Below are 26,818 nucleotides of genomic sequence, written 5' to 3' on the forward strand. Positions count from 1 at the left end.
TACCCAGGCGCCTCTACTGAGAGTTTTGTTTTGTTTTGTTTTTGTTAAGATTACTTTCCTAGTCCTAACAAGGAGCCCTGCTACCCAGGGTTTTGGTGTCTCAAATGATTAAATCCTGTTCCTCGTTTTGTTTTGTCTTTCCGGTTGGTTGAGAAAACTGGCCCGTCTTGTCCGGGTCCCGCCCCTCCCACCGCTAACTCAGAGGCAGGCCAGCCAAGAACCGCTGACGCCAGCAGTCGCTCACGTGACTACCAGAGCAATCGGTTCCGCTCCCTGTCCCAGACCCGGTTGGGCCCTGTCAGGGATTTCTTTTGGGCGGGGGTGGGCATCAGGTAGGCACCCCAGCCCTGCCTGTCCAGCGCTGGAACAGTGAGGGGGGGTGCTACCGCCCCAGCGCAGGTGGACAGACTTGGGCAGATCACATGTTAGGCCCTCTGTGCCTGCCCAGTGCTCTTAGGCAGCGGGATGGAATGTGGCTGGCCTCGGGATGTCACACACCATTCCTATTTGCCTGCCCCCACCCCCACTCCTTACCTCCAGGGAAACGACACTGCCCTTCCTTCCTCTGTTCTTTGGCCTTGCTTTCAATTCAGCTACAGATCTTTTCCCCTTTCTCTCTGCTGATTTAGCAGCGTCCTGCTGGGGGATTAATCAGTGACAGGAAGCCGCCTCTTTCTGACCAGCGACCAGCTGTGCAAGACCAGCTCCAGGAGTCTGTCGCGCTTCCCGCCCGCTGTTCACCTATCCACTCCTGCCATGAGGCACCTTGGGGCCCTCCTCTTCCTACTTGGGGGCCTGGGGGCTCTCGCTGATGTCTGCGGTGAGTAACCAGATCTACCCTGTGCCTCTTTCCTCCTGGGGCCTTAGGAGGGAGGATCGCCTTGTCCAAACCCTTCAGTATGTAGCTGGAGAAACTGAAGCTTGGATGTGTGGGAGGGTACAGTTTATCTGCCCCTTTGGGCTTCCACAGCACTTGGGACTTAGCTGGACCTCAGTGTTTGACACCCTGTATTATGGCTTAGATTAATTATGGCTGACCCTCGAACAAGGTGGGTTAGGGCTGCCGACGCTCCATGCAGCCCAAAATCCGTGTGTGTCTTTTGACTTCCCAGAAACTTAACTAACTACTAATACCCTACTGTTGACTGGAAGCCTTACTAATAAGACAAACAACACATATTTTGTATGTTATGTGTATTATATCCTGTATTCTTGTGATAAAGTCAGCTTAAAAAAAAAAAAAAAGGAGGGCGCCTGGGTGGCTCAGTGGGTTAAGCCGCTGCCTTCGGCTCAGGTCATGATCTCAGGGTCCTGGGATCGAGTCCCGCATCGGGCTCTCTGCTCAACAAGGAGCCTGCTTCCCTCTCTCTCTCTCTGCCTGCCTCTCTGCCTACTTGTGATCTCTCTCTGTCGAATAAATAAATAAAATCTTTAAAAAAAAAAAAAAGGAACATGTTGTTGAGGAAATCACCAGGAAAAGAGTAGATTTGGGACACCTGGGAGGCTCAGTCGGTTCAGCGTCTGCCTCTGCTTGGGTCTTGATCCCAGCATCCTGGGATGAGGCCCGGAGCCCCACTTCCAGGCTCCCTGCTCAGCAGGGTGTCTGCTTCTCCCTCTACCCCTTGCCCTGCTTCTGCTGTCTCTCTCCCTCTCTCTCAAATAAATAAACAAAATCTTAAAAAAAAATACATTTAAAGTTCTGTACTATGTCAAGAAAAATTTATGTATGGACCCACATAGTTCAAACACACATTGTTCGAAGGTCAGCTCTATATGTCTGACAGCCCGCCAGACAAAACCACTCCCATTAACCCCCTCATTAGTTTATTTACTCATTCAACATGCATTGACTGCGACTTCTAGCCAGTGCAGCTCTGGGCTTTGGGGAAAGAATAGAGGGAGACCAGTCCCATCCCTGTCCTAGTGCATCTGTTCTAGTAAAGGGGACAGTTAAAAGAAATCAGGAAACAAATCTGTGCTGTTGTTTGGGGCTGCGGGGAGTGCGAAAGGAAACGAACCAGGCATGGAGGTAGAGAGCTGGGGGCCACTGATTCTGGGAGAGAGTTGAGGGAAGACTCTCCAAGGACCAGGCGCGACAGGGGTATTGAGACCCAGAGAAGGAAAAGGAGCTGAAAAGAAAAGGAGTGGGGGGCATCCAGGCAGAGGGAAGTGAGTATACAGACACCCTTAATGGAGACGAGTCTGAGAGAGGTATAAGGGGCAGGTCATGGCAAAACTTTTGTGTTACATTGCACACACAGGAACCTGACTGCTTCAGCTCTGTGTCCCAGCGTCCCCAGGGGCCTGTTGGGATCTGTCTGGGAGTCTGAACGCAGGCCTGGGGATACTTGTGTACTGGAGATAGGGAGAAAGCAGAAGGCAGGCAGGGAAGCCTCTGTGCTCTGGGGCTACCCACCTCGCTTCCCTCCTTGTATTCTGCCCCCAGCCTTATGTGCAATATGCTTTCACTCCCCGGGTCTCGGTGTCTTTGGAGAAGCTGAGAGGCAGTTTCAGATGACAGACGAGTCAGTCAAAGGTTGGAGGAACCAGGTGACCTGCCAAGGCATTCCAGCTTTCCAGGGCTTTGCTGGACTCCGTCTTAGATCTCCAGGTCACGGTCTTCTCTGGGCACCAGGAGCTTCCAACCTGTGTTCCATAAGTGCAAACAGACCCCTCAGCCCTTGGCTCTTGGTTCCCATCCAGACAGTCCCCAGGGGAGACCTGGGACCCAGACCTCACTGGGCATGAGCCACTGAAGTAGTTGGCCCATAGACCTGACAGAATCCCTGGACCCTGGTCCTTGCACAGGTGCAGCCCCCTACAGCTGAGCCACTTAGTTGCCCAGGCCTCATTCCCTCTCCTGCAAAATGGGCTAAGAATGCTTCCCTGTCTTCCACCTTGGTGTGGTGTGGAGGATCTCACAGCTCAAACTTTACCGTTCAAAGCTCTGCCATTGTGAAATTGACAAGAAAGTTGCACGACTGCTTGCCCAGGGTGGGCTCCTCTGCTTCGGAATGTCAAGGCTAGTCAGCTGGCAGAGCTGCATGGCCTGGTGTGGAGGAGGCTCCATGGGAGAGAGATCGCCCTGGGCCACTTTAATGACAGAGGTGAATTTTCCTTTTAAGGAGGGTGGATTGTGGTTATGAGCCTCTCTTTATAGTTCTGTTTCCTCTTCTTATCACTTCTAATCCCAGGGCTGACTCACTTGCTGGAGGGCAGAGCCTGGGTTGGGGTGAGGCTCTCCTACCAGTTTGAAGAAAAGGGAGAGGGAAAGAGAGGGTCAGAGGGACAGATGACCAGAAGGACAGGCTGAAAGAGGTAGAGAATGAGACAGACCCAGACAGAGAGGGAAAAATGCCTACAGAAATGGGAGGCAGCCGCAGAAAGATACTGAGAAAGAGAAAGGAAAGAAAAGCAACCCCTGTCTCTGACCTCCACCCCCTCTAGCCCCTTCACAGGTAGCAGCAGATACCTGTGACTTTTGGGAAAACAGGCATAAGATGGTGAGACCTGTAGGGGCTCCTGGCTGGCTCTGTCCACAGAGCATGCTGACTCTAGATTTCAGGGTCATGAGTTGGAACCCCACATTGGACATAGAGATTACTTACAAAAAAAAAAAAAAAAGATGGTGGGACACAAGCCAAGAGGGATGGGCCAGTTATGAGTAGAACCCTGGTCCTTGCACAAGTGAAGGGCTCTGGCGGCAGTTCCAGGGCTCAGTCCCTTGGGAGGGGTAGTCTGCCTGGCATCCTGGGACACAGCACAGCCCCAGCAGAGGCAGTTGGATCTCTGCAGATAACTGGGAGGCAGTAAATGGGGAAAAGTCCAAAGTGCCTCCCAGGCCACCCATGGTGCTCAGGTTCTTTCCTGAAGGGAGGCAGGCAGGGTCAGCTGGGCTGGGAGATGCCCCTGAGGCTTCCGCTTCCCCGCGTTTTTGTGATTCAGTTTCAGGCAAACCCCAAAGCACAGAGAGAATTGTTGGCTTTCTACCGACTCACTCTTCAGACTCAGGTCCTCTGCACCTACAGATGTGGCAAGAAAAGCATTATTTTGAGATCTGCGCAGAGGAAGCTCACCAGACAGCCCCAGTTAGCCATGGGCAGCGTAGAATGGGTTTTTTTGTTTGTTTGTTTTTTGTGTTTGTTTTTTAAAGATTTATTTATTTTAGAGTGTGGGGGGAGGAGAAGAAAAGGGACGGAGAATCCTCAAGCAGACCCCCCACTGAGTGGGGACGCACCCCTGCCCTTGCAGGGCTCGACCCTTGGATCGTGAGATCATGACCTGAGCTGAAATCAAGAGAACAACCTTAACTGACTGAGCCACCCATGTGCCCCAGCCTGCAGTGTTTTGAAATTGGGTGTGTAATGTGTTCTGTGTGTGGGTTGCAGTTTTTGTAAATGGATTTGGCAGAGCACCGAAGAACAGGCTTTGCAGGAAGGTTCATCCTTGGCTCTGCAGCCCGTGTAAGACACAACATGACTTTGAATGGCTGTTTCCTCTTTTGTACAAAGCGATGATGACAGTATGGACGCCACAGGGCTGGCATGAGGAAGACCAAATGAGGTCGGGTACAGGGCTTGGGGACACATCACGAGGCTTGGGCCCCGCTTTCTGTTACTCCTGGTGGCAGAGTGGTTGCCTGGTACCAGCTTTCTCTGCCCTCAGCCCACCACCTCTCCCTGGCCCATTTCAACTGCTCTTTTGGGATACTTGCTTTCCCCTATTTACCTGCCACCTTTTCCCATACAAGTAGAATGTGTGCCAGATGGAGATGGAGTAGAGATGTTTATTCCCTAGAGAAGGCTCTGGTAAGGTAAAAGCAGTTCTTTCCTGGAGGCCTGGTCCTGCAACCTCACTTGGCCTGTTCTCTTTCCTAAGAAGTACCAGAGGTGGACAGCAAGCTGGTGGAGAGGCTGGGCCAGCGCCTCTTGCCCTGGATGGACTGGCTCTCCCTGGAGCACCTCAACCCCAGTATCTACGTGGGCCTCCGCCTCTCCAGCCTGCAGGCCGGGGCCAGGGAGGCCTTCTATCTGCACATTCTCAAGCTCAATTACCAGCAGAGGCTCCTGGGGTATCGCTGTTCACTTTCTTCTCCTTTCCCCATGACTTGCTCTACCTCCTAAGGGATACCTGTCTTCCGATTTGGGCTCCCACTGCTTTGTTGGGAGACTTTGGGCAAATTTTGTCTCCTTTGGCACTTTCTCCATCTGTAGAATGGGATTGGCTTGACTAGATTGGAGACAGACATCACTGATCCATGACCACAGTCCATGCCCTCACCCTGAACCCCCACCCAAGCCCAGAAGCAGGACTTAGCAGCATCCAACTCTGTGCTCCCTTTCCAGGGGGCATTAAGGGGAGGCCTCTTCTGAGGCTCAATGTGGGTGATTGAATGAGAGAGGAAGGATCGGGAACACCACGAAGCAGCTCCTGCTTGGACTCCCTCTCAGACAGTGGACACAGGGCAGGGAGGGGGAAGAGAGGGAAGACTGTATGGGCAGAGTGTGATCAAAACGGTGGGGGCAACCATAGGTCATTTGGATGTCAGAGCCCTCGGGGCTTGTCCTTGAGTCTAATATTTTATCTTTACGAAATATGTATGGCATGCACCTTACGACATGCAGAGCTGACTCCGTCTACTTTTGGTAGTTCTAGCAAAGTTCCTAATTGTTAGGATTCTTTTCACTTTATGATGTTGCTGGGGTGCTCCAACCCAGGCTTACCACGGTGGCATTTTCTTAGAGAAGTTTTGTTTACTGGCTTTGTCCTAGGCTTGCCGTCGATGATGACAGCAGTAACAAGCAGGCCAAGCCCTCCATGGGCCAGCTGGCCCTCTACCTGCTGGCTCTCAGGGCTAACTGTGAGTTCGTTGGAGGCCGCAAGGGGGATAGGCTGGTCTCCCAGCTGAAGCGGTTCCTGGAGGACGAGAAGAAGGCCATTGGTGAGAGGACGTGGCCTGCCAAGTGTGGAGGGGGGCCCTCATCAGATCGCATTCTCTGGGGAAGCATCTAAGTCAGAACTTTGGTTTTTTTTTTCCCCCAGGCTTCTTTCCTACCTTCTGCTCTGCCTGTCTCACTATCCACCTAGAGGCTTGGGCCTGCTGCAGTCGCCATCCTTGATCGAGCCTTTTCTGTACCCCACATGCACTCTGTTGGCAAGTTCTGCTCCGCCACCACGACTGAAATGACTGACTGCCTCTGGGACGACTGCATGGCCTCCATCCTGCTTGCTCCTCAGCCTCTGGCTGCTAACTGTCCTGCCTCCTGATTCAACTCAGCACACGACAGCCAGGACAAGCATTTGAAATATAAATCTGATCTCGTTAGCCCTGCTCAAACCCTGCACAGGCTGCTCACTGCTGTGTCCACAGTCCTTTGGGCCCATCCGCTTGCCCGTTTCTCCTCTTCAGGACCTGAAGGCCCGCTTCCTGGCTCACCCACACACCTGCCTTTCTGGCTTTAGTCATGCTGATTTGTCAGCTTGCAGATCAGGGTCTTCGTATATGTTCTCTCTTTCCAGAAGATTCCTTCTGCTTCTAGCTTCCTGCTCCACCTTAGCTCCTCCTCCCCAACCCCATGTGGCCAGCCTCATTGCCTCTTAGAGAACCCTGCCCTGATGCCCCAGCTCCTCAAAGACCTCTACTGTGTGGCCTCAGAGACCTTGGTCCACATTTCAGTTCTAATTATGCTGCCCTGGGTACAAGTTGTTACGGTTGGAGGCCTGGCTGGTCACCGCTGGCTCGGTCACCTGTCTGAGCAGCACAGCACCTGACGCAGAGTGGACCCCTAGCAAGAATGGGCTGAGGGAACAAAGAATGAAGGGTCCCGTGACCCAGAGGAGGGTGTTGGGAAGTGTGGGCAGTGGGGTCCTATGTGCTGGCTGGGCTGGTTGCTGGGAGGGGGCAGAGTGGCCACCCCTCAGGCCTGGCATGAAGCCCCTGCCCCATGGTCTCCACTCTCCCAGGGTCCAATCACAAGGGCCACCCCCGCACCAGCTACTACCAGTATGGCCTGGGCATCCTGGCCCTGTGTGTCCACCAGAAGCGGCTCCATGACAGCGTGGTGGGCAAGCTCCTTTATGCCGTGGAACATGACCAGCACCTCCAACAGGACCACCTGTCTGTGGGTGAGTGGGCGAGGCCCAGCTAAAACCGGGCTGGCACTCCGCCATCCCCCAGCCCCAACTGAGGGCCGCCTCCCCCTGCTCTACGCTCACCTTTCCTTGGGACAAGTCGTTATGAGTCCTTTATGAGGGAGGGCTCATGTGTGTAGTATGGTGGTCATGAGCCAGTGTTGGAGCAGGCCTGGGACCCTGACCCCAGCTCTGTCACACACTTATTGTAGGCCACCCTGGGCAAGTCAGCTGGCCTTTCTGTTTGAGCTTCTCCTGTAGATAACCTCCCAGCAGTATCCTGATAGAAGATGTCTTATAAGTTAAGGGGTTGTCATGGTGCCTGGCATGGAGAAAGTTCTAGATACGTAGCTATGATCTTGTCCTCATAGGAGCTGGGAAGCCTGAGACCTGGATGGTGGAACTGCTACCTCAGTGTGTTACCTGGGGCCTCCAGTGCCCTTTCTTGTCATTGTGATTCAGGGTCTCTTGTATGTCAGGCATTCTGTGAGTGTGTGTGCCTCGCATAGGCTGGGGTTGGTTGGAGTAGGTTGAAAGGGTGAGGTGATGCCACAGAGAGAAGGCCACAGAGGGCTTGCTCTGCTTGAGGCTTAGAGAAAAACCACTGTGGACCCAGTAAATCACCTCAGGGTGGGGCAGGAGTTTTTTTCGGGGGTGGGGTGGGGGGGCTTCAAACCTTCCAGGGCCCAGGCAGCTCCCTGGGCCTATGAAATCAGATCACCTGGGTGTGGACGCAGCCATCGGTCTGTCCCAAACTTCCCTGATGATTCCAAAGTGCAAGTAGGTTTGGGAATGAGTGGTGTAGGATTAAGTCCTCTTGAGCCTCCCTTCTCTGGGCTCTCTTCCTAACCTCTAACCCCTAAATGGTAGATGGGGGTAGGGTGAGCAACCATTCTTGTTTTCCTGGAACCAAGGAGCATCCCAGGACACTGAACTTAACAGTGGCCAAACTGGGAAAGTTCTGGACACTGGGCTCCGTTGGTCCCCCTTGCTGGTGAAAATTTTCTAAAACGCTGATCTGACTATGCCCCTTCTTCAAGCCTCTGATGGCAGCCCATTGCCCCAGGGCCTTGCCTAGAATGACCCCCTGTTGGCTCTGTCCATTGCAGACACAGGGGCCATGGCAGGATTGGCCTTCACCTGTCTGGAGCAATCTAACCTCAATCCCAATCAGAGACACCGGATCACCCAGGCCCTTAGTACAGTACGACAGAAGATCCTCAAGGCACAGACCTCTAAAGGCTACTTTGGGAATGTCTACAGCACCCCTCTGGCACTGCAGGTAGGAAAGAGAGCTTGGGGCCAGAGTCCAGCCTGGTGTTCGGTGGGCAGTGGCCTGGTCAGGGACTGGGAGACCTGCCTCCTCCATGCCTGCTGATCTGCCTCCTCCTTCTCTTCCCCATTCTGTCACCAGTTACTGATGAACTCCTCCATGCCTGGAGAGAAACTAGGCAAGGCATGCCTCGAGGCAAGGGCTGCTCTATTGGCCAGTATGCGGGATGGGGCCTTCAAGAATGTTCTCATAATTTCCCAACTGCTGCCTGTCCTGAACGGCAAGAGCTATGTGGATCTCATCTCCCCAGACTGCGAGGCACCTAGAGGTAGCTGGGCCTTCCAACGGGAGCCCTGTTCTTTTCAGTGTGCCGAGTGTTCCCGGAAGTATGCAGGTCCCGGGGAAGGGAGGTTGCCTAGTCCTGGTTTCCTGAGTCAGCAGGGGTTTGATGGTCCACATGGGACACACTGGCAGTGAAGGTGCAGTCAGAGCTTCCAGAAAGCCACAGTGTGGGGGGAGAGATACCAAAGAGAGCTCTGGGTGGGCCATAAATCTGCAGCCTCCTGTGTGATCCCCAGGCCAGAAATGTTTGAGTGGGTGAATGGGGAGAGACACATTTTGGGTAGCACTGGTACATCCTAATGAGTCACAATTTGCAGCTGGAATCAGGGTTTCATCTGGGAGAAGCACTTGAGTTGGTGAGTGGGATTTTCCAGTGGAGAAGAGCAGTAACAAGGGCAGGGCAGAGAGGGGACAGCAAGAACAAAGGTGCCGAGGTGTAAAAGGCTGAAATTTGGGGGAAGGGTCCTACTAGAGAGTGGGCTCTGGGAGAATGAGCTGGAGTTGCAGGCAGGAGAATGAAGAGGAGGGGAGACCCTCAGAGGTAACAGGGACAGAGGTGAAAGGAACAGGTGCATGTTCTAGAAAGAGCGCTCTGGGGTGCTGTGTGGCAGATAGGTGGGAAGGGTGTACTGGAGGCAAAAATACCAGTAAGGGGCCCAACCTTGGGCAGCCGGGGGACATGGAGGTTAAAGACAGGGGAGGCTGGGATGGGAACTAGCAGTGATGCTGGCTGAAATGGGCCACAGTGTCTTTGAGGGAAGAAAGGAGGACTAACACCTGGCCCCCTGCCCTCACACCAGCTACCCCTTCCTCTCTCCCTGGCATAGTCCTGTTGCAGCCAGCTGTGGAGACCCCTTCACGGACCCCCGAGCTCATCAGTGTCATGCTGAAGGTCCCCCATGCCTTGCAACCATACAGACACCGCATCTCTGTCCGTGCTGGCGCCTCCTTGGAAGATGTCCTTAAGAAGGCCCAGGAGCACACAGGATTCACGTAAGACCCCCCCACCTCCCAGTCCTCACCCCATCTGACCCCCACATCCCTGAAACAGGACACAGATGGGATGGGGATGGAAGAGGAGGTTCCCTGGGAGAGGGGCTGGGCCAGGCTCTGCTTTCCCCTTCTCCACTCCTGAATGGCCTGGACTGTAGTGGAAACTGGCAGCTGCGGGCCAGCATTGTCAATGGCTTTGAGAACATTCTCTGGGGGCAGAGCATCCACACTGGAATCCCAGCTCCATCACTCTCCCACTCGGGACCTGGAACCAGTTCGTTATTGACCTATCACCCAGTGAGAACACCAGCCATGCCTTGCTCCTCGCAGGGCCATGCAAGGAATCTGGGAATTAGTGCACATAGAGGATGTGGCTCCCTGCGCTTAGTAAGCTCAACACAGGTTGGCTTTTGAAAGAATCAGAATTTTTCTCATCAGAGGATCTTGGCCTCATCCCTGTGATGAAGTACCCTGGGCAAGTCCTCTAATGTGTGGAGGTTGAGCAACATCCTTAAACTTGCCTCTCACCCTGACAAGATACGACATGTCTGGGGCCAAGCAGTTCTGGAGCGCTGCTCTCTGCCCAGCCATGTCCGTGCCTGAATAACATGGATGGGATTCTTGTGTTACCAATGGGGAATCTGAACTAGAGGAGTTGAGTGCCTTCTACCAGGTCACCCAGACTCCAGACTTCTCTTCTAGAAAGATATGCCTCAGTTTCTGTGGGCCTCAATTTCTGTGCCCACGTGGAGTTCCCAAAGGACAACACCCTGCAGTTAGGGAGGGCCCACAGCTAGTGCCTGGCAGTTGTCCAGGCCAGGGAATTCAGGCCTGAGATATACAAAGACCGCCCCCCCCCTTTAAAGAACAAATATTCTTCCAGACCCTGGGTTATTTCTGTTATACTATGACTTAGATGCATACTATCATGTTTGCTGTTAAAAGTCCCTACTTTTTCTGGCTCCAGACATCTGTAAACCATAAATGACTTCGCAAATTAGATATAAAGTGTACAAAGAATAACATTCAAATAAGGACTGTTCGCTGAGGAGCAGGGGTACAAAGCTAGGCATGGGAGGAACCCGATGCTCTCAGCTGCTTGGACCCGAGTTACTGTCAAGCTTGAGTTTGACCAGGCAGCTGTGACTCCATGGGCCCTTCCCTGGCCCTGAACACTCCATTCACTACTAAGCCCGCCTCAGTTCTCTTCCCAGTAGCCTGCAACACATACCGCAACCCTTACAGGGGTCCACACAGCCCCAGACGGCCGCACACACAGCACCTTGGCAGGCTGCTGTCCAGCAGACCTTGAAACAACAAGGATACCAATCAGGGACAGAGTTCTGTTGGTGGAGGTGGGTGCCTTTACTGGGTGCAGAGGCCAGGCAGGAAGGTTATGTCCAGAGGCACACGAATGCCCGGCCAAGAGAGCTGGACTGCAGAGAGAGAGAACCAGGGAGAAAGAGAGGAGTGAGAGAAAAACAGATGTGCTCCTAGCAGCCATGTGGACCCATAGAGTTAGGGAATGACGCCAACAGGGGCTGCTTTGCGACACCCCCTCAAACAACACTTTCCCTTGGACGAAGTCACCCTGAGTGGTTTTCTGTCTCTTAAGAATATAAAAACCCTCCATCTCTAAGACAGAACCATTGATAAGCCTTTTGGGGAGAGGAAGAACATGACCCATGGGCTTTTAAGAGTACCCCTCTGGCAGCTGTGTCCACATGGTTTGGAGAAACGCACAGCTGGAGACAAGGAGCTCAGGGGGCGGGTGGTGTGAATAAGGAGTCTCTTGGTTGCCAAGGCCAGAAACCTAACTCCAGTCCTCTCTGGTAACGGGGAGCATGAAGTGTGTAGAATCAGAGAGAAGAGGGGAGTGCTGCTGAGCCACAGAACCTTCCAGAAGCAGAGACCCACTGCCACCACCTGGTGTCTCTACCCCGCACCTCCCTGCTTCTCTTTGCACCCTGGCTTTGCCCTCTCTCACTGGGCATTGGCATATTGTATGTGGTGCTGATAGCTTCTGCTCCTCACTCCTGCAATGACAACTTCCAGAGAGGGGGCAGCTGCCGAGCCAGTCACGTAGCAGGTGTCCCTTCCTGGGGGCCATGGCCCTGGTCAGTGCGCAGGGGTGAAGTCCCCTGAGCAGGCAGCATCAGGGGGCTGCAGAAGAGGGGCAGAGGTGAGGCCCGTGGCCTGGAAAGGATTTGGGTAGTGCCAGCCCTGAAGGAAAAACCAGGACTTCCCTGGTGGGGATAGTTCCACTTCTGCCTGTGGATCAGTGGAAGCAAAAGTCACCTCTTCTCCCTCTGCCTCTCCCTTTGGTAGGTATGAAACACGGAACTCCTTGTCAGGCCCCTACCTGACCTCTGTGATGGGGAAAGAAGCTGGGGAACGCGAGTTCTGGCAGCTCCTCCGAGCCCCTGACACCCCGCTGCTAGAAGGTGAGTCTGGCGGCCGGCCACCTCTGAACATTTCCCCCCATTGGCCTTGTTGCTGCGAGGCTTCCCTGGCTCACCTCGGCTTTCCCTGAGCCTTTCTGGGCCTCTGCCTCAGAAGATAACTGATGTGCAAAGTGGTTTCTAAGTCACTGAACTGAATGCTTAAGAATGTTTATGTATGTTATTGTGGCAACTCTAGGAAACCAGACAAAAAAGAGGAAAATTGAAACCACCTATCATTTGCTCCCCAGAAATCGCTTCTTTTAACTGTTGGTATGTTTTCTTCCAGCTAATTTTTTAAATATGTAAGTTTTGGGGCACCTGGGTGGTTCAGTTATTAAGCGTCTGTCTTCAGCTAGGGTCCTAATCCCAGGGTCCTGGAATTGAGTCCTGCACCAGGCTTCCTGCTCAGTGGGGAGTCTGCTCCCTCACCCACTCCCCGTGCTTGTATCCCCTCTCTCTGCTCTCTCTCAAATAAATAAATAAATAAACAATTTTTTTAATAAAAGTAAGTTTTTTCAGAAAAATGTAGCCACGCTCTGTAGCAATGCCATCCGACAGAAACTAAATGCGAGGCATGTGTGTCATTCCAAATTTTCTAGGTGGTGACACTAATATTAATGATAACATCTCATTTAAGCAAATTAGACAAGATACTATTATTCCAAGATATATAGTCAATGTAAAATTATGAATGGCACTTTTGCATGCTTTTTTTGTTCTAAGACTTCAAATGCACAATAGCCATGTGTGGCTAATGTGAGCATACTGGGTTGGCAGCTCTGTATACTGTTTTGCAACTTAAAAATTTTTTTTCTTTTTTAAACAAATATTTATTTACTTTTTATTTTATTTTTTATTATGTTTTAAAAGATTTTATTTATTTGACAGAGAGAGAGATCACAAGTAGGCAGAGAGGCAGGCAGAGAGAGAGAGAGGAGGGAAGCAGGCTCCCTGCTGAGCAGAGAGCCCGATGCAGGGCTCGATCCCAGGACCCTGAGATCATGATTGGAGCCGAAGGCAGAGGCTTTAACCCACTGAGCCACCCAGGCGCCCCTACTTTTTATTTTTTAAAAAGATTTTATTTATTTATTTGAGAAAGAGAAACAGAGATGGCAAGAGAGAGCAGGAGCTGGGAAGAGAGGGAGAAGCAGGCTCCCTGCTGAGCAAGGACGCTTAATCCCAGAATCCTGGGATCATGACCCGAGCTGAAGGCAGATGCTTAATAACTGAGCCACCTAGTAGCCCCTATTTATTTATTTTTTAAAGAAAGCTCTAGGGCAACCCTGTTGAGACCCCTCTCTGTCTTAAGAGCTTTTTCTTTATTTTCACTTAATAAACTTAATAAACTTCTATCACTTTAGTAAAAAAAAATGTAATAATAAGGTAAGTTCTGTGCCCAGTGTGGGACTCGAACTCACGACCATGAGATCAAGAGTCATCTGCTCTACCGACTGAGCTGGCCAGGCGCCCTGCAACTTATTTTTCTCATTCTTAACGTATTATAGACCTCTATGTTGTTTCATGTAGATCTTCCCCTTCCTTTGGAATAGCCATGTAGAATATATCACTCACAAGGGTGTTTGGGGCTGCAGGTAACAGGAAACCATGAAAACTAGCTTCCACACTATGATATCCGTTAGCTCGACTGTCCAGAGTCTAGAGGGAATGAAGACTTTGGGGCTGGTGTAACCTGGGCTCCAGCCCTGTTCCTGTGACTCCGTACTCCTCTTTTTGTTGGCTTCCTCACCCTTCTTGCATCTTCCCAGGGCAGCTCCCTTTTAAAACTTTGCCCCAAGCAAACAAAGGTGAAACTGGGACATGGGCACATTCCTGGACCCATCCCTGTTGTTAGGAGATGGCCCAGGCTCCACGCTTGCCATCAGCTGGAGAACAAGGATTGCCACACGGCTGGTGTGGGCCAGGCAGGGCCTGCCTCAGCACTGGGTTCTGCAGTGGGGCGTGGAGTGAGATGGGGAGGCTGCGGCTTCTCATTTCCTGCTGGATATTTAGGGTTTTAACTCCTACAGTTCAAGCAGTCATGAGCATCCTTGTGCATTAGCCCGGTCACCAGACAGATTCTGAAGGGTCATCTGTCCTTGCTCTTGCCACCTGGAACTTCTGTTGGGCACCTACTGAGTGCCAGGCATTGGGTGCCTTCCAGAATGTGGGCCTTTCTGAGGGAGCCCAAGAAAAGCCATTCTTTCCCTGCCTGCTTCTGAACAGATTGAGAAGTAAAGAGGGGGCAGATGGAGACCCCAGATCTGGCCTCTATTACTGATAAAGCCTGGGCTGGAGGGTGTAGCCTGGGGCAAGCCCATTTCTGAAATGACAACAGTAAGGGGAATGCCAGCACTTCCAAAGGTGAAATAACTTGCCCAAAGTCACACCGCTGATGAGAGCAGAGCTGGGGCTGGTCCCCAGGTGCCATGCTGGGGCCTTGACTGTCTCTAGTGGGCAGAGGCTGGCTTCAGCAGACTTCACTCATGGTCTTGGTTCTCCCTCCAGACCACACTGAGCAAGTCCCCCTTCCTGATGGCCCTTCAAGGGACCCTGAAGACAGTGACCCTGTCCATCAGGTGTTGTCAGGATTCTCTGGTTCCTTTGGCCCCATGCTGGTTATCCAGAATGCTGTCGCAGCCCCTCTGCCTGGGGGGCTCCCCCACTGTAAAATGAACCAGGGGGCCTCAGGAGCCCTGAGGTCACAGCTGATTTCAGTTTCCAGACTGGCTCTGGACAGCTCCCACTTTCCCACTACCAAGCACTCAGTAGATCTCATACACCCTGGCCTCAGGGTGCTTGTCCATAAGAGGTGGTGGTAGTGGGTGGGATTCTCTGTCCTATTAACCCTCCCCCACGATGCTCAACCTGTTTCTGCAGGCATTGCTGACTATATCCCCAAGGATGGACAAACCATTGAGCTGAGGCTGGTCAGCTGGTAGTCCCTGGGCTCACCCACCCCAGCAGCCTGGCCCACCTCCCGGGGCCTCCGCCTGCCCTCCAGACATCACAGTAACAGGCACACGCCCAGCCCTGCTGCTACCTCACAGTGTCCCCTGGATTACTCAGCCACCACCCTTGCCAAGGTCCTCAGCCACCCCCCACCCTGAATCAGGGAACCACGCACCTTCCCTGGAGGGGCTGTCTGCTGGCGTCTGGCCCCGCCTGGCCCCACCGGCATCTCCCGAAGGCCCACTCCTGGTCGGAAGGGGTCTAAAGCAGCTCAGCCTCCTCAACACAAGGAGAAGTCACCGGCCACTGGTGTCGTGAGTACTGCCCTCTCTGGCCCTGGGGGCTGCGGCCCTGATCCCTGCTCTGTACTCTGGCCTTCAGGACGGTGGCTCCGGTGCTGGCCGCGGCAGAGTGGCCGCTGGGGGGCGCTGCAGAGCTACTCAAAGCCTGCCTCTGGAATGATTAAAGTGTTGATTGTGCACCTGCCCCGGTGTCCTGATGCCTCAAGCTCATGACTGAGTACCAGGGGCTGGAGCACAGAAAGAGGGGCCCCCTGGGGGCAGCACAGGAAGGTGGGGGGGGGCGCATTCTCCAGGGGGCTGGGAGAGAGCCCTGCTGGCCCTGCCAACACTGATTACTGTTGAGGGAATATCTCCTCGCTAGACGCTTCCTCGCAAAACTCTGAGGTTGTGGGTATTTTTGTTTTCATCTCTGCTTTGCGGATAAGAAAATTGGTACTCAACAAGAGCGTGTGACTCACAATGTCAGGCGGGGGACATGGCTGAGGAGACGCAGGCCTGGCCTGAGGTAACCTCCTGGCTCTTGCACTCAAACACTGAAAATTGGGGGGCTTCCATGTTTTTTTTAATTACACGGTAGAACCCAGGAGCCTAGAGCATTTTTTTTTCCCCAACATAGGGTACCTCCCCAGGCCTCAAGACCTGGGGCCAGGGACCTTGCCTATTAGTGGGGGGGCCCTGAACTCTGGGCTGACCTCTGGGAAGTAGGGTTCAGGCCAGGAAGACACCCCACATGCCCCACCTCACTGAGGTTAGGAAGGGGGGCCTGCCTTCATGGGAGCTCTCTGATAAGAGTGTTACATAGATGCCTCTTCCTAGAGCTCCAGTTTCAAATATTTGGGGTCTGGGGAGGGAGGGGAAGTAGGTGATTTAAAAAATTCTTATATTGAAACAATCATCAGAACATCAGAAAGCCACACGGAGATGCAGCCTGTTTTCAAGATGAAACATCTGAGCCCAGGACCCCAGAGGGCTTGTTCACTGTCCCTTCTTGATCACCATCAGGGGCACTTCTCAGAGGATTCAGAACCTGCTCCGGGCTCTGTGGTTCTTCTACGGTCCTGTCAAAGAAGGGTGGAGACTCAGAGAGGGCTGAGTGACCTTGTCCAGGCTGTGTGACCTGGAGGTGGCAGAGCCCAGGTCCTCCCCGACTGACCACAGGCCCTAGGTACTTGCCACTGCAGTACCCGGCTCCCTCCTCACTGGACAAGACACCAGGTGAGGAAGCCACAGTCCCCTCCCACAGAGAGGATACTGGCAGTGGCAGGTCTCAGGCCAGGCTAGAGAGAGGATGGACAGGAACGATAGGGACCCCCCCTGCACTGGGCATTTGAGGGTGCACGAATAGGGTGTGATCTACCCTCCAAAGGGACTATTTTAGTTGGGGTGTGTTTGGCTCTGAGGAGCAGGAAACTACTGAATCCTACTCAGATCAAAGGATGTTGGCTGAAAAAACCCAGCCCACCAACTCAGGGACAGTCAGGGGTGGTAGGGAAACAGAAGTTGGGGCTCAAATTCCATCACCTCCACTCTGCTCACTAGTCTCTGTGTCTTTCCCTCTTCAGCTTCTTCTGAGTATGGCCCCAGCAGTGACTCTGTCACCTTCCGGTTTAATTTCCCAGCCCCCTCTTGCTTCCTCAGCCTATGTCCCAAAGCCTAGAGAGGGGGGTCTGTCCAGTCCAGCCTGCCTACGAATTCTGGACCCGGTGTCTAGCCTGGCACAATCTGCTGGACCTTGAGAAGGGGTGTGGGTGAGAGCACAAGCATGTCTGGTGCAGGGCCCCATAGTGAGAGTCTGATAAACAGAGGCCCTCCCTGGGGATTGAGGACCAGGTTTGTGTCTCACCGGCATTTAGATCTGTAGACCTCCAGACAGACCACTTCCCCTCTCTCACAACCCTGGGATGGCACCTGGGTTTGCTTGGCATGTTCCTGCCTGTGAGCTTATGTCACAGGTGGGGAAACTGAGGCCCTAGCAGTGAAATGATTTATCTAGGGACATGCAGTGATGAGAGAAGTCTGTCCCACAGCCTCTGCAGCCCAGTTTCTAGAAATGGGTTTTTCTCCTGGTGCCCCCCAGGGTCCCTTCCTGAATCACCTGCTTCCAGGTGGGGCCCCAAAGGGCAGCAGTCGGATGTGAGGGATTTGGGAGTCTATGGGCAAGAGCAGCCTGCTCTGGGGGACTCTGGGCTTTTGGATGGACCCCAAAGACCGTGAAACAGCCCCATTTTTGCGTAGGGGAAAATCCTATGGAGAGTCTTGGGGTCTACAAGTTAAGGCAGGTTAAAAACTGGGGCTCTAGGGGGCATCTCAGTGGCATGGGCCGTAAAGTGTCTGCCTTCCACTCAGGCCATGATCTCAGGGTCCTGGGATCAAGCCTTGCCTCAGGCTCCCTGCTCAGTGGAGAGTCTGCTTCTCCCTGTCACTCTGCCTCCTCCCCCTGCTCATGCTCATGCTCTGTCTCTCTCTCAAATAAAGAGAATCTTAGAAAAACAAAAAAACAACAACCTGGGGCTCTGGACCCAGACAGACCTAGTCTGAATCCCCCACCTGCAGTCAGGCTGCACGGTCCCTGCTTTGAGCTGTGCCCTCAGCCTCTCCCTTGCCCCCCCCCCCCCCCCCCCCCCCCCCCCCCCCCCCCCGCCACAATGTGGGCAGCTCCATCCCACCATGGCCCAATCAGGCCTCATCTTGAATAATCCTGTAACCCAACCCTTATCAGGCATGGCAGGTAGGAGCTGCTTGGAAGAGTTGTGAACACTGTGTATCATCCCTGCTCTGAGAAGGTCAGGGTGTTTAATAGTTTTAAAATTACTATAATTTTAATTAAAGGAAACTTCCTGGGAAACTGACAAAATCTGAAAAAATCTGAATATAACCCTTAGGGGGCACTGATTACTCTTCTTCAGGGAGTGGGGGTGGGGGGAGGTTGCCCCTTGGCTAGCTCAGTTCTCTCCCACAACCGCTCCAGGAGAAACCCTGTCTAAATACCCCTTTATTTGAGTCCTTGACCTGGAAATCCCTTGTCCTAGAATTTGGGCCATTAACCAGCTATTTGCAGGCTCCAGCAGGTATCGGAATCACCAGAGGCAAATGTAAAAATGCGGATTCCTGGGCCCACCAGAGGGCGTTTGATTCACCAGGTCTCCGGTGAAAATAAGGGCGGGTGCCGGGGGTACCGGGTGGGGGAGGCGGAGGACATAGGCTGTGCAAATCCTTGTCCAGTGACTATGATGGAGCTTGGGGACACTTGTCGTTCCGCGGTCTGACCACGAGGCGGCGCCGCGGACCGAGCTAAGTGGTTCCTCTTTGAGGTCTTGTTCCTCGGGACAGGCTGGTGTCCTCAGGACTTGCTGGTCAGACAACAGGCCAAGGATGAGCCGTGTTCCGCTGGGCAACTTCTGCAGGGAAGGAAGCCCGACGTCAGAAAAGAGGCTTGCAGCTGGCAGTGGGCACCTACGTGCGCCCAGCATTCCACCTTGGTTTCTGCGCACTTGGACTCCAGAACTCAATGAGTCCAGGGTCCAGCCTGGAATGCGAATCAGCTTGTTCTGCTCTGGGGTGCGCGGTTTACCCAACCCTGAGCAGAGAGAGCATCCGTCGTTCAGATGGGAAAGGAGAGACCCAAACAGGGGCAAGGGCTTAGTGGCAGCTGCTCTGGCTCCCAGCCTGCCCAGGGCTCTTTGTTCTGCTAGGACTTGGGGCAGAGGGTGGACCCCAGGAAGTTTAGCTGTGAGTCAGTTCTGAGTGCCCAGGGGATGGGACAGGGGCTGCTGGCCAGGGATAGATGCTGGCTGGTACCCCGCTTCCACAAATGTGGGTGGCCTTGGTGATTCAGTTTCCCTGTGCCTGCCTAGGAGGGCCGGCCCTGGGCTGGGAGAGGGAGGAAGTGCTGGGAATAGGGAGGGGCTATGGAGGGGCCTTAAGGGGCCCGGTGGTCCAGCTCTTCTGGATGCTGAGGACCCACGGAACAACTGTGGCCAGAGATCGGGTGGCCCCGAGACTGGTCCTAGGATGAGGGTCCCTGGGCGGGGGTCCTTGAAGATGCAGTCCCTTATGAGGCTGGGGGTTTTATCGGGCTCCCTCAGAAAGGCACCTCACTCTCCCCGCCCTGCGCTGGTCTCTATCAGGGGCTTGCCTTGGCGCTGGGTGTGGAGGGCCCTGATCCCTCGCTGGTGGGGGGGGGGGGGGGACAGGCAACCTGGCCATTCCAGCTGGGGGACTCTGCTGATGGAGGGACTACGAGGAGGATGGAGGAGGGGCTGTGAGCCGGCGGCTTGGGGGAGGAGCGAGATATGGCTCCTGGCTCCGGGGGCGGGGCCTCGCCAGGGGCGGTGCTGGGGGCTCTGCTCAACTTTCCGGGTGGGGCGCGGGCGGTGGCGGTGGAGGCGGGGCCTAAGAGCGCGGGACCTCGCCCGCCGGGCCGGCGGGAGCTGACGCCTGGCCGGAGCTGCAGCGGGAGCCGCAGCCCGGGCCGCCGGGAGCCGGAGCCGCCAGGAGCCGGAGCCGCCAGGAGCCGGAGCTGGAGCGCAGGCCCTACCGGAGCCTAGCCGAGCCGGGCAAGCTCGTCGCCTGGCACCGGCCTGAGCGCGGGCGGGTGTGTCAGCTAGCCGCTGGGCCTGGTCGCACTGTCGGAGGAAGCGAGCCGCGACCACCGCATTGGGAGCCGGTGCCCGGATCGCCACTGCCGGTTCTGGGCCCGGCCTGAACAAGCCGTAGGTCGCGGAGTCTGGACCGAAGAGAAAAAGGAACGAGGATTACATCTAATCGTGGAGTGGGCTTCAAAGCGCGAAGAGTGGGGACTTCACCTGCGACTGGGCAGAGGTGCCTGCAGCGTACTAGGCCAGGCTTGAGCACCGGAGAGCCTGGTATGCCAGCCGCTCGGCCTGGGTTCGGCCCTGCTGGAGCCAGGAGCACAGCATAGCTCCCAGACCTTAGCTGGCACAGGCCTGGGACAAGAAGCAGTGCCCTCACCTGTCTGAGACTGGGCCCAGGATCTGAGGAACTGGGATCGGGCCTGGCCCAGAGTGGGACTCTCTGGTGGCCCAGAGCTGGTCACTGGGGAGCTGTCCCCCTGCCCCATACCCACGGATGTGTCGTTGCCTGCTGGAGCACCATGATGGCAGGATGACCTCAGCGGAGGCAGTGGCAGCAACTAGTGGTGCACGGGTGGCTGGGTCCCCCGAGTGGCCCCCCGACACCCCCCAGGCCCTTGGGCAGCCTGGCCGGGCCCGGGTGGCAGTGGCAGCGCTTGTGTGGCTGCTGGCAGGGGCCAGCATGTCAAGCCTCAACAAGTGGATCTTCACTGTGTACGGCTTTGGGCGGCCCCTGCTGCTGTCCGCGCTGCACATGCTAGCAGCAGCACTGGTGTGCCGCTGGGGGGCACAGCGTCCCATGCCCCGCCGCACCCGCCGTCAAGTGCTGCTGCTCAGCCTCACCTTTGGTACCTCAATGGCCTGTGGCAACGTGGGCCTGAGCGCCGTGCCCCTGGACCTGGCACAGCTGGCCACCACCACCACACCGCTGATCACGCTGGCCCTGTCGGCGCTGCTGCTGGGCCGGCGCCACCACCCACTGCAATTTGCTGCCATGGGCCCCCTCTGCCTGGGGGCCGCCTGCAGCCTGGCTGGTGAGCTCCGGACCCCACCCGCGGGCTGTGGCTTCCTGCTGGCTGCTACCTGCATCCGGGGCCTCAAGTCCATCCAGCAGAGTGAGTGCCTGGGCCACTGGCTGAGAAGGTGGGACTTGGGGTGGGTGGGTGGCCTGGATGGCCCTGCGAGGGGTATGGCTCTTATCCCTTTTTCCAGATGGAGAAGCTGAGGTTCATGCCTTTGGAAAAGGCAGACACTGAGGCTTGGAAAGGGCCGACAACTCAGAGAATCCCAAGCTCCCAACTTAGGGTCTAGACTCCAGCCGATATTTGGTAACAGTTGCTGTTGATCTGTCTCATATTTTGTCAAGCCCTTTATCTCATTGGATCTCCATACTGCCCTGAAGAAGGAAGTCACTGTATTGTCCATTGACAGGTAGAGAAGTGCCCTGGGTCACGTGGCTAATGAACGGTAGCGGCAAGATCTGAACCCAGGCAGTCAGACTCCGTGCTGTCCAAGTAATGTGGTGTGAGGCCTTGGACCCCAAGGGAGATCTGATAGTGGGGACCCAGGAGAGAGAAAGAGGGCGAGACCTTGAGCTGGGATTTGGAAGCCGAGGAGTTTCGCTAAAGTCTGGAAAGGGCTATGTTTACTGGGAGCTGCAATGTAACAAGCCCCATGCTGGTGTTGACCTTGAACTGCCATGGCAACTACCACCTTCATTCTCATTTGCTAGGCCAGGGATCAAGACCTAGAGGTTCATGATTTGTCCCAGGTCACCTCACCTCCGAAGAAAGGAGATGGGGGGCTCTGGGCAAAAGGCGAGGTGGAGGCTCCAGGCCTAGACCCTGTTAAATCCCTGTGTGTGAGGGTAATGCCTTCCTGTCTGTCTTACCAAGGGACATCTGAGTCTCAGTCCCCACTGTCTCTCTGCCTCAACCTAAGGGAGATGTGGGGGAGGGCAGGATGCCCACTCGGGGTGGGGAGGCCTGGGATCCAGCCACGCCTTTGCTCTTACTTGCTTGTCAACTTTGAGTAGATCTGGGTCTTATCTGGGCCTCAGTCTCCCTATCCGTTCGGAGGAGGAGGATTGGAGTTGATGGAGTCCCATGGGCGTCTTGCTGTGTCCCCCTTCCAGCCTTAAGATCTGTGACCCAGGCCTGGGAGAAGAAGGAGGGGGCTTCAAGGGAGCCTTAGGCTGGGGTCGGGGGCAGCCTGCAGGCAAGGGAAGGTGGAAGTTAGAGCTCAGCCGTTCCCTGGCATCTTCAGAGTCAGAACTCGGAGGCCCTGGCCCCATCCTCTTGGGCCCTGAGGCAGGGCCAAAGCTCCCTTCTATTTTTGCCTTCGGGTTACATGAGAACTGGTGACTGAGCTTGGGCTTGAGTTCTGGGCATGAGTCGGCAGCGGGAAACCTGACCTCTTGCCCTCCCACCCCCACCGCACCCCGGGCAGGGTCACAAGGCTGGGAAGAGCCCATAGCACGCCTGCTTCTCACCTAGGCCTCAGGCGTGAAAGAGCAGGTGCCTGGCATTGGTCTGTTTCTTGGCTTCTGCCAGCTCCCTCCTTCTCTCCCGAGTGTCAACCGCCTGGTCCTCAAGGTGGGTGGGGTGCTTCCTCCAGGCTCCCACAGCATCCTCTGCTTCCCTTGTCACAAATGTGATGTCCCCTATTGTAGCCGCTTGGCTACCTGATTGCATCCCACCAGACCGGAGCACTGAGAGGGCATGGACTGGCTTTGGAAATCTCCATGTCCCCAAGTACCCGGCCTTGAGGCCTGGCACAGCCATGTTCTCCTTCAGTGGTTAGGTTATTAATGGTTCTGATAGCAGAATTGGCAGGCTGGTTAGGGTACATGGCTCAGGGTGCTAAGGAGGGAGCTTAGGAGGCTAGAGGGCACCCCCCCCCACAACCGAGCTGGGAGCCTGGCAGAGATGGGGGAACAGACTGGAGCCAGGAAGTGAGATGGGTTTTGGATAAGAGGAGGTTTCTACTTCCAGGGGCTCCAGATTCAGACTAGAGTGCAAATGGCAGGCTGAGAGCAGACTCCGTGGAGTAGGGGTGAGAGGCCAGAAGAGGAGCACCCAGGCAGCCATAGGCAGGGCTAGTCACTTCCTTCCAATCTGGGCCACTTGCAGGCCCAGGGTGGGGCTTTGCTCCCAGAAAGGCTGGGAAGTGGGGTGCCAGCTTGCTGAACTTGCTTTCCGCTGTACCCACCTGCAGCAGAGAGCAGTCTGACTTGGTCCCTGCTTGAGCTCTCAGGCGGGTGGGTAGATGCACTCAAGAGGCAGAGACTTCAAGGACAGGAGAAAAGTTCTAGAGCCAAGGTGGGCACAGGTGTGGTCAGCGGTGGTTTCTTCTTCCTGAGGAGACAAGAGGAGAGGGCATTCTGGGAGTGAGAAGCACGCCTTGCCAGGGGCCCGGGTGGCAGCCAGCAGGGGCAGTGTGGGGATCATGACAGCTCTTGTGGACAGCAGTCGCCACCGGGCACCAGGTCCTGAGCTCAGCGCCTCGCACGCTCCTGTGAGCAGCGGTGTTGTCACACACGAGGAGACGAGGCCTAGAGTGACTTGTGTCATGTCACACAGCTAGTGATGGAGCAAAGTTGGGCTAAGCCAGCAGCCAGCGGAACAGAGGGTCTAAAGAACATTTGTCTGTCTGTGGCAGAAGCCTGGGTGTGTTCAGATGCTGAAACAAAATTACCTTTAGAGAAGGAGAGGTCGAAATAGAGAGTTTGATGGGGCTAGCTGGGGAGGGGTCATTCAGAAGGCAGGACCATAGGCTGGCATTTGGGGGCCCTGGGTGGGGCGAGTGGCCTGTGGCAGAGGACCACTGTTCTTTCCCTTGGCTGCAGGGAGGGCAGGCAGAGGCTGGGTGGGATGCAGAATGGGCACAAGGCACTGGAGGTGGTGGGGAGGTTAGGGCCTTCTTGCCTGGCTACATCACGGAGGCTGAACTTCAAGGTGAACCTCAACACCTTCCAATGATGGGAACTTTAATGTACAAGCCACGTGCTGCTTGCTTGTAATAGTGCTAAATTTGGAGTGAATGAGCAGGAGGCATTCCAATTATCTGTTCATTTCTAGAAATGCTTGAGCCGGAGGGACTGTTGCCTAGAGAACAAAGCCAAAACATCAAAATGAAATCGAGAGAGAAATACGGTTTTCCTCTTCTAGCCTATGAGTAAGCGCCCCTATGGCTCTTTGGAAAGCATGTGTCAGAAAATGCACAGAGGCTCCAAGAGCCCCGGGAGGGGGCCTCGATCAATTACTCATCTCTCTCCACAAGCTTGGAGAAGGCCCCAGAACATCATCGCTGGTGTGCAAATACTGTCATTTCACCCGAGCAGTGTCTGACTTTGACGACGGGCACTGCTTCCTTTGTGAACAGCTGAGTATTAACATGTACAAGTGTAGACACACACACGCACTCACGCACGCATGCATGCACACCCGGGCACACATTCGCCCATATGCAAGCTGGTACGATCCTCTCTCTGCTTGCAAAACCAAAAGGTTTCCTCTTAGTCCTGGATTCATCTTGACAAGACTTAGTGTTGGTAGTAGCAAAAGATGCTGATTATGAGTTATTATGAGTTATAAACAGGGAGGGACAGCCAAGGGCAAACAATGACTTTCTTCTTGTTTGCCTGTCATCCCAGGGGTCATAAGTGAATGAAACAATGAATGAACCCACCATCTGACTCCAATTTATTATTGTAAAACTTTTTTTTTTTTTTTTTTTTTTGCTAGGTAGTGGCAGAGCTGGGGCCTTCTGCTGGCTTGTCTGCTGCTGTGGTGGTGGGCGCTGCGGTGTGGAGTGATGGGTGGGTGGGTAAGGACGGAGATCAAGAAAGGCGGGTCAGGATCACTTGGTGCAGGGCCTTCAGAGCTGGTTAAGAACTAGGCTATTTTTCTCCAGGGTCTGGAAAGCCCCCGAAGTTTTTTTTTTTTTTTTTTTGGAGCCACAGTTCATGTTTTTTTTTATCTTTTGGCTATCACAAGCAGATTATCCTTTCAGGCTGTGGAAGGCAGCTGGAAGTGGATGAAAACAGGCTTATTTATTTACCTTTTTACATTGAGTGAGCACTTACCCTACGAAGGCTTTGTGTCCTCTCTTTTAATCTTTACAACAACGCCAGGTGTGAGGTGTTGTCGCCTACCTTTGCAGGTGACACAGAGGTTAAGTGCCAGGTCCCAGCCAGTAAGGAGTGGGTACAGGTCACAGCAAAGGGAACGTGGGTGGATTCTTGACCGTCGTGGGAACAGCAGGAGCTACTAATTCTGCCTGAGGGATCGGTGCAGGCTTTTGGGGTGATGGGCCCCGGAGCCCCTGCTGGGTCGTCCAGGTTGTGGGTGGGGGGGAGCTGTCTACCTCTGGGTGCTGATGGCTGCTGTCCTGGTTGCAGGTGCCCTGTTGCAGGAGGAGAGGCTGGACGCGGTGACCCTGCTGTATGCCACCTCGGTGCCCAGCTTCTGCCTGCTGGCGGGTGCAGCCCTGGTGTTGGAGGCCGGTGTGGCCCTGCCCCCTGCTCCCACCAGCTCCCACCTCTGGGCCTGCGTCCTGCTCAGCTGCGCGCTGTCCGTGCTCTACAACTTGGCCAGCTTCTCCCTGCTGGCTCTCACCTCTGCCCTCACCGTCCACGTCCTGGGCAACCTCACTGTTGTGGGCAATCTCGTCCTGTCCCGACTCCTGTTTGGCAGCCGCCTCAGCGCCCTCAGCTACGTGGGCATTGCACTCACCCTTTCGGGAATGTTCCTTTACCATAACTGCGAGTTCGTGGCCTCCTGGGCTACCCGCCGGGGCTTCTGGCAGAGGGACCAGACTGGCAAAGGTCTTTGAGACCAAGGGACCAGCTGGGCTCCCTGGGACAGCCCCAGCCTGAATCCAGCCTTGGCCAATGGCCATGGGAAAAGCAGAGAGCAGGCAGCTACTGGGGCCTTGGGAGAGAGGTGGTGGGGGAGCCTTCTGGAAGGACCATCTTGGAGGCTGGAATGGGGATTCCCAGAGAGAAACCACCTCCTGTCCCTTGCCTGCCTCTCATCACGGACCTCACTCACCACTGGATGGTGGGTCCAGACCTGGCACAGTCACTGTGCTTGAGGGACTGATTATCATGACGAACACCAACTACTACTCCAAAAATTGCTGGCCAAACTTTGAAAACCTCACCATGTTCTGATGACGACGATGATCATTCTTGGCGATTGCACAATCCTTCCTCCAGGAAGTCGGGGAGGCAGCTAGGGGGCCCAGGGAAGGGCTTCTTTGTTGCTGGGAGCCCCTGGGGATTGGGGTCATCTATGCCAACTCCAGGCAGCTGCTGTAGCCTCACCCCTAGGCCCCCCAATTTTGGGTCTTCCATCCTCAAATAAACTATTTTTGCTTGTAGAACTGTGTCATTCCTCAGGGTGACAGCCAAGGAAATACAGGGAGAGCTCTGGGCCTGCTGGCTGCAAGGTCCCCTACCCAGAAATGAAGACATACCCCCTTACCCATCAGGGCCTGTCTGGGCCCCCTTCTCTTACTGGCCAGACTGCCATTGCTCACATTCTGCATGGTGACAATGGCTTCCTCCCTGCTCTGCTCTGGCTTCTCTACTCCACCTTCTACATAGCCCCAGAAGGTTCTTTCTAAACACACACCTTCTGGGGCTCTATACTGCTCCTGGGCTAAAGTCAGAACTTCCTGCCCCAGACCACAGGACCATTAGGATCTGGCCCCCGCGGCCTCACCAGGTTCCTGTCTCACTTCCTTTCCTCAGGCTCCACCTTCCATCCTTACCAACAGGCACCTGGC

General features: G+C 54.8%; 2 protein-coding genes across 5 annotated transcripts; both read left to right on the top strand.

Moving 5' to 3' along the window:
* Positions 1–253: 253 nt before the first annotated feature.
* On the top strand, positions 254–15,618 carry TCN2 (transcobalamin 2). Of its 3 annotated transcripts, none has more exons than XM_046024670.1 (10): positions 254–332; positions 630–820; positions 4,879–5,071; positions 5,772–5,941; positions 6,964–7,125; positions 8,241–8,413; positions 8,546–8,732; positions 9,574–9,739; positions 12,068–12,183; positions 15,061–15,618. In XM_046024670.1, exons 2-10 carry the CDS (start codon positions 757–759, stop codon positions 15,120–15,122), a joined length of 1,293 nt encoding a protein of 430 aa, XP_045880626.1. In that variant the 5' UTR covers positions 254–332; positions 630–756; the 3' UTR covers positions 15,123–15,618. The 3 variants fall into 3 exon arrangements, with proteins under 3 accessions (XP_045880626.1, XP_045880627.1, XP_045880628.1); XM_046024671.1 differs by having other exon boundaries at positions 311–332; positions 633–820; XM_046024672.1 differs by lacking the exon at positions 254–332 and having other exon boundaries at positions 481–820; positions 4,882–5,071.
* Positions 15,619–15,760: 142 nt separating this feature from the next.
* On the top strand, positions 15,761–26,396 carry SLC35E4 (solute carrier family 35 member E4). Of its 2 annotated transcripts, none has more exons than XM_046024674.1 (2): positions 15,761–21,169; positions 25,428–26,396. In XM_046024674.1, exons 1-2 carry the CDS (start codon positions 20,523–20,525, stop codon positions 25,786–25,788), a joined length of 1,008 nt encoding a protein of 335 aa, XP_045880630.1. In that variant the 5' UTR covers positions 15,761–20,522; the 3' UTR covers positions 25,789–26,396. The 2 variants fall into 2 exon arrangements, with proteins under 2 accessions (XP_045880630.1, XP_045880629.1); XM_046024673.1 differs by having other exon boundaries at positions 15,761–21,141.
* Positions 26,397–26,818: the final 422 nt, after the last annotated feature.

The sequence above is a fragment of the Meles meles genome, chromosome 12 (genome assembly GCF_922984935.1).
Source record: "Meles meles chromosome 12, mMelMel3.1 paternal haplotype, whole genome shotgun sequence".
Lineage (NCBI taxonomy): Eukaryota > Metazoa > Chordata > Mammalia > Carnivora > Mustelidae > Meles > Meles meles.

Excerpts from the sequence above, each read along its gene's own strand:
- TCN2 (XM_046024670.1), top strand. The coding sequence starts at position 757 with ATGAGGCACCTTGGGGCCCTCCTCTTCCTACTTGGGGGCCTGGGGGCT. Across the intron at positions 5,942-6,963 it reads GGACGAGAAGAAGGCCATTG|GGTCCAATCACAAGGGCCAC; the intron begins GTGAGAGGACGT and ends CCACTCTCCCAG. Across the intron at positions 12,184-15,060 it reads TGACACCCCGCTGCTAGAAG|GCATTGCTGACTATATCCCC; the intron begins GTGAGTCTGGCG and ends CTGTTTCTGCAG.
- SLC35E4 (XM_046024673.1), top strand. The coding sequence starts at position 20,523 with ATGTGTCGTTGCCTGCTGGAGCACCATGATGGCAGGATGACCTCAGCG. Across the intron at positions 21,142-25,427 it reads CCTCAAGTCCATCCAGCAGA|GTGCCCTGTTGCAGGAGGAG; the intron begins GTGAGTGCCTGG and ends TCCTGGTTGCAG.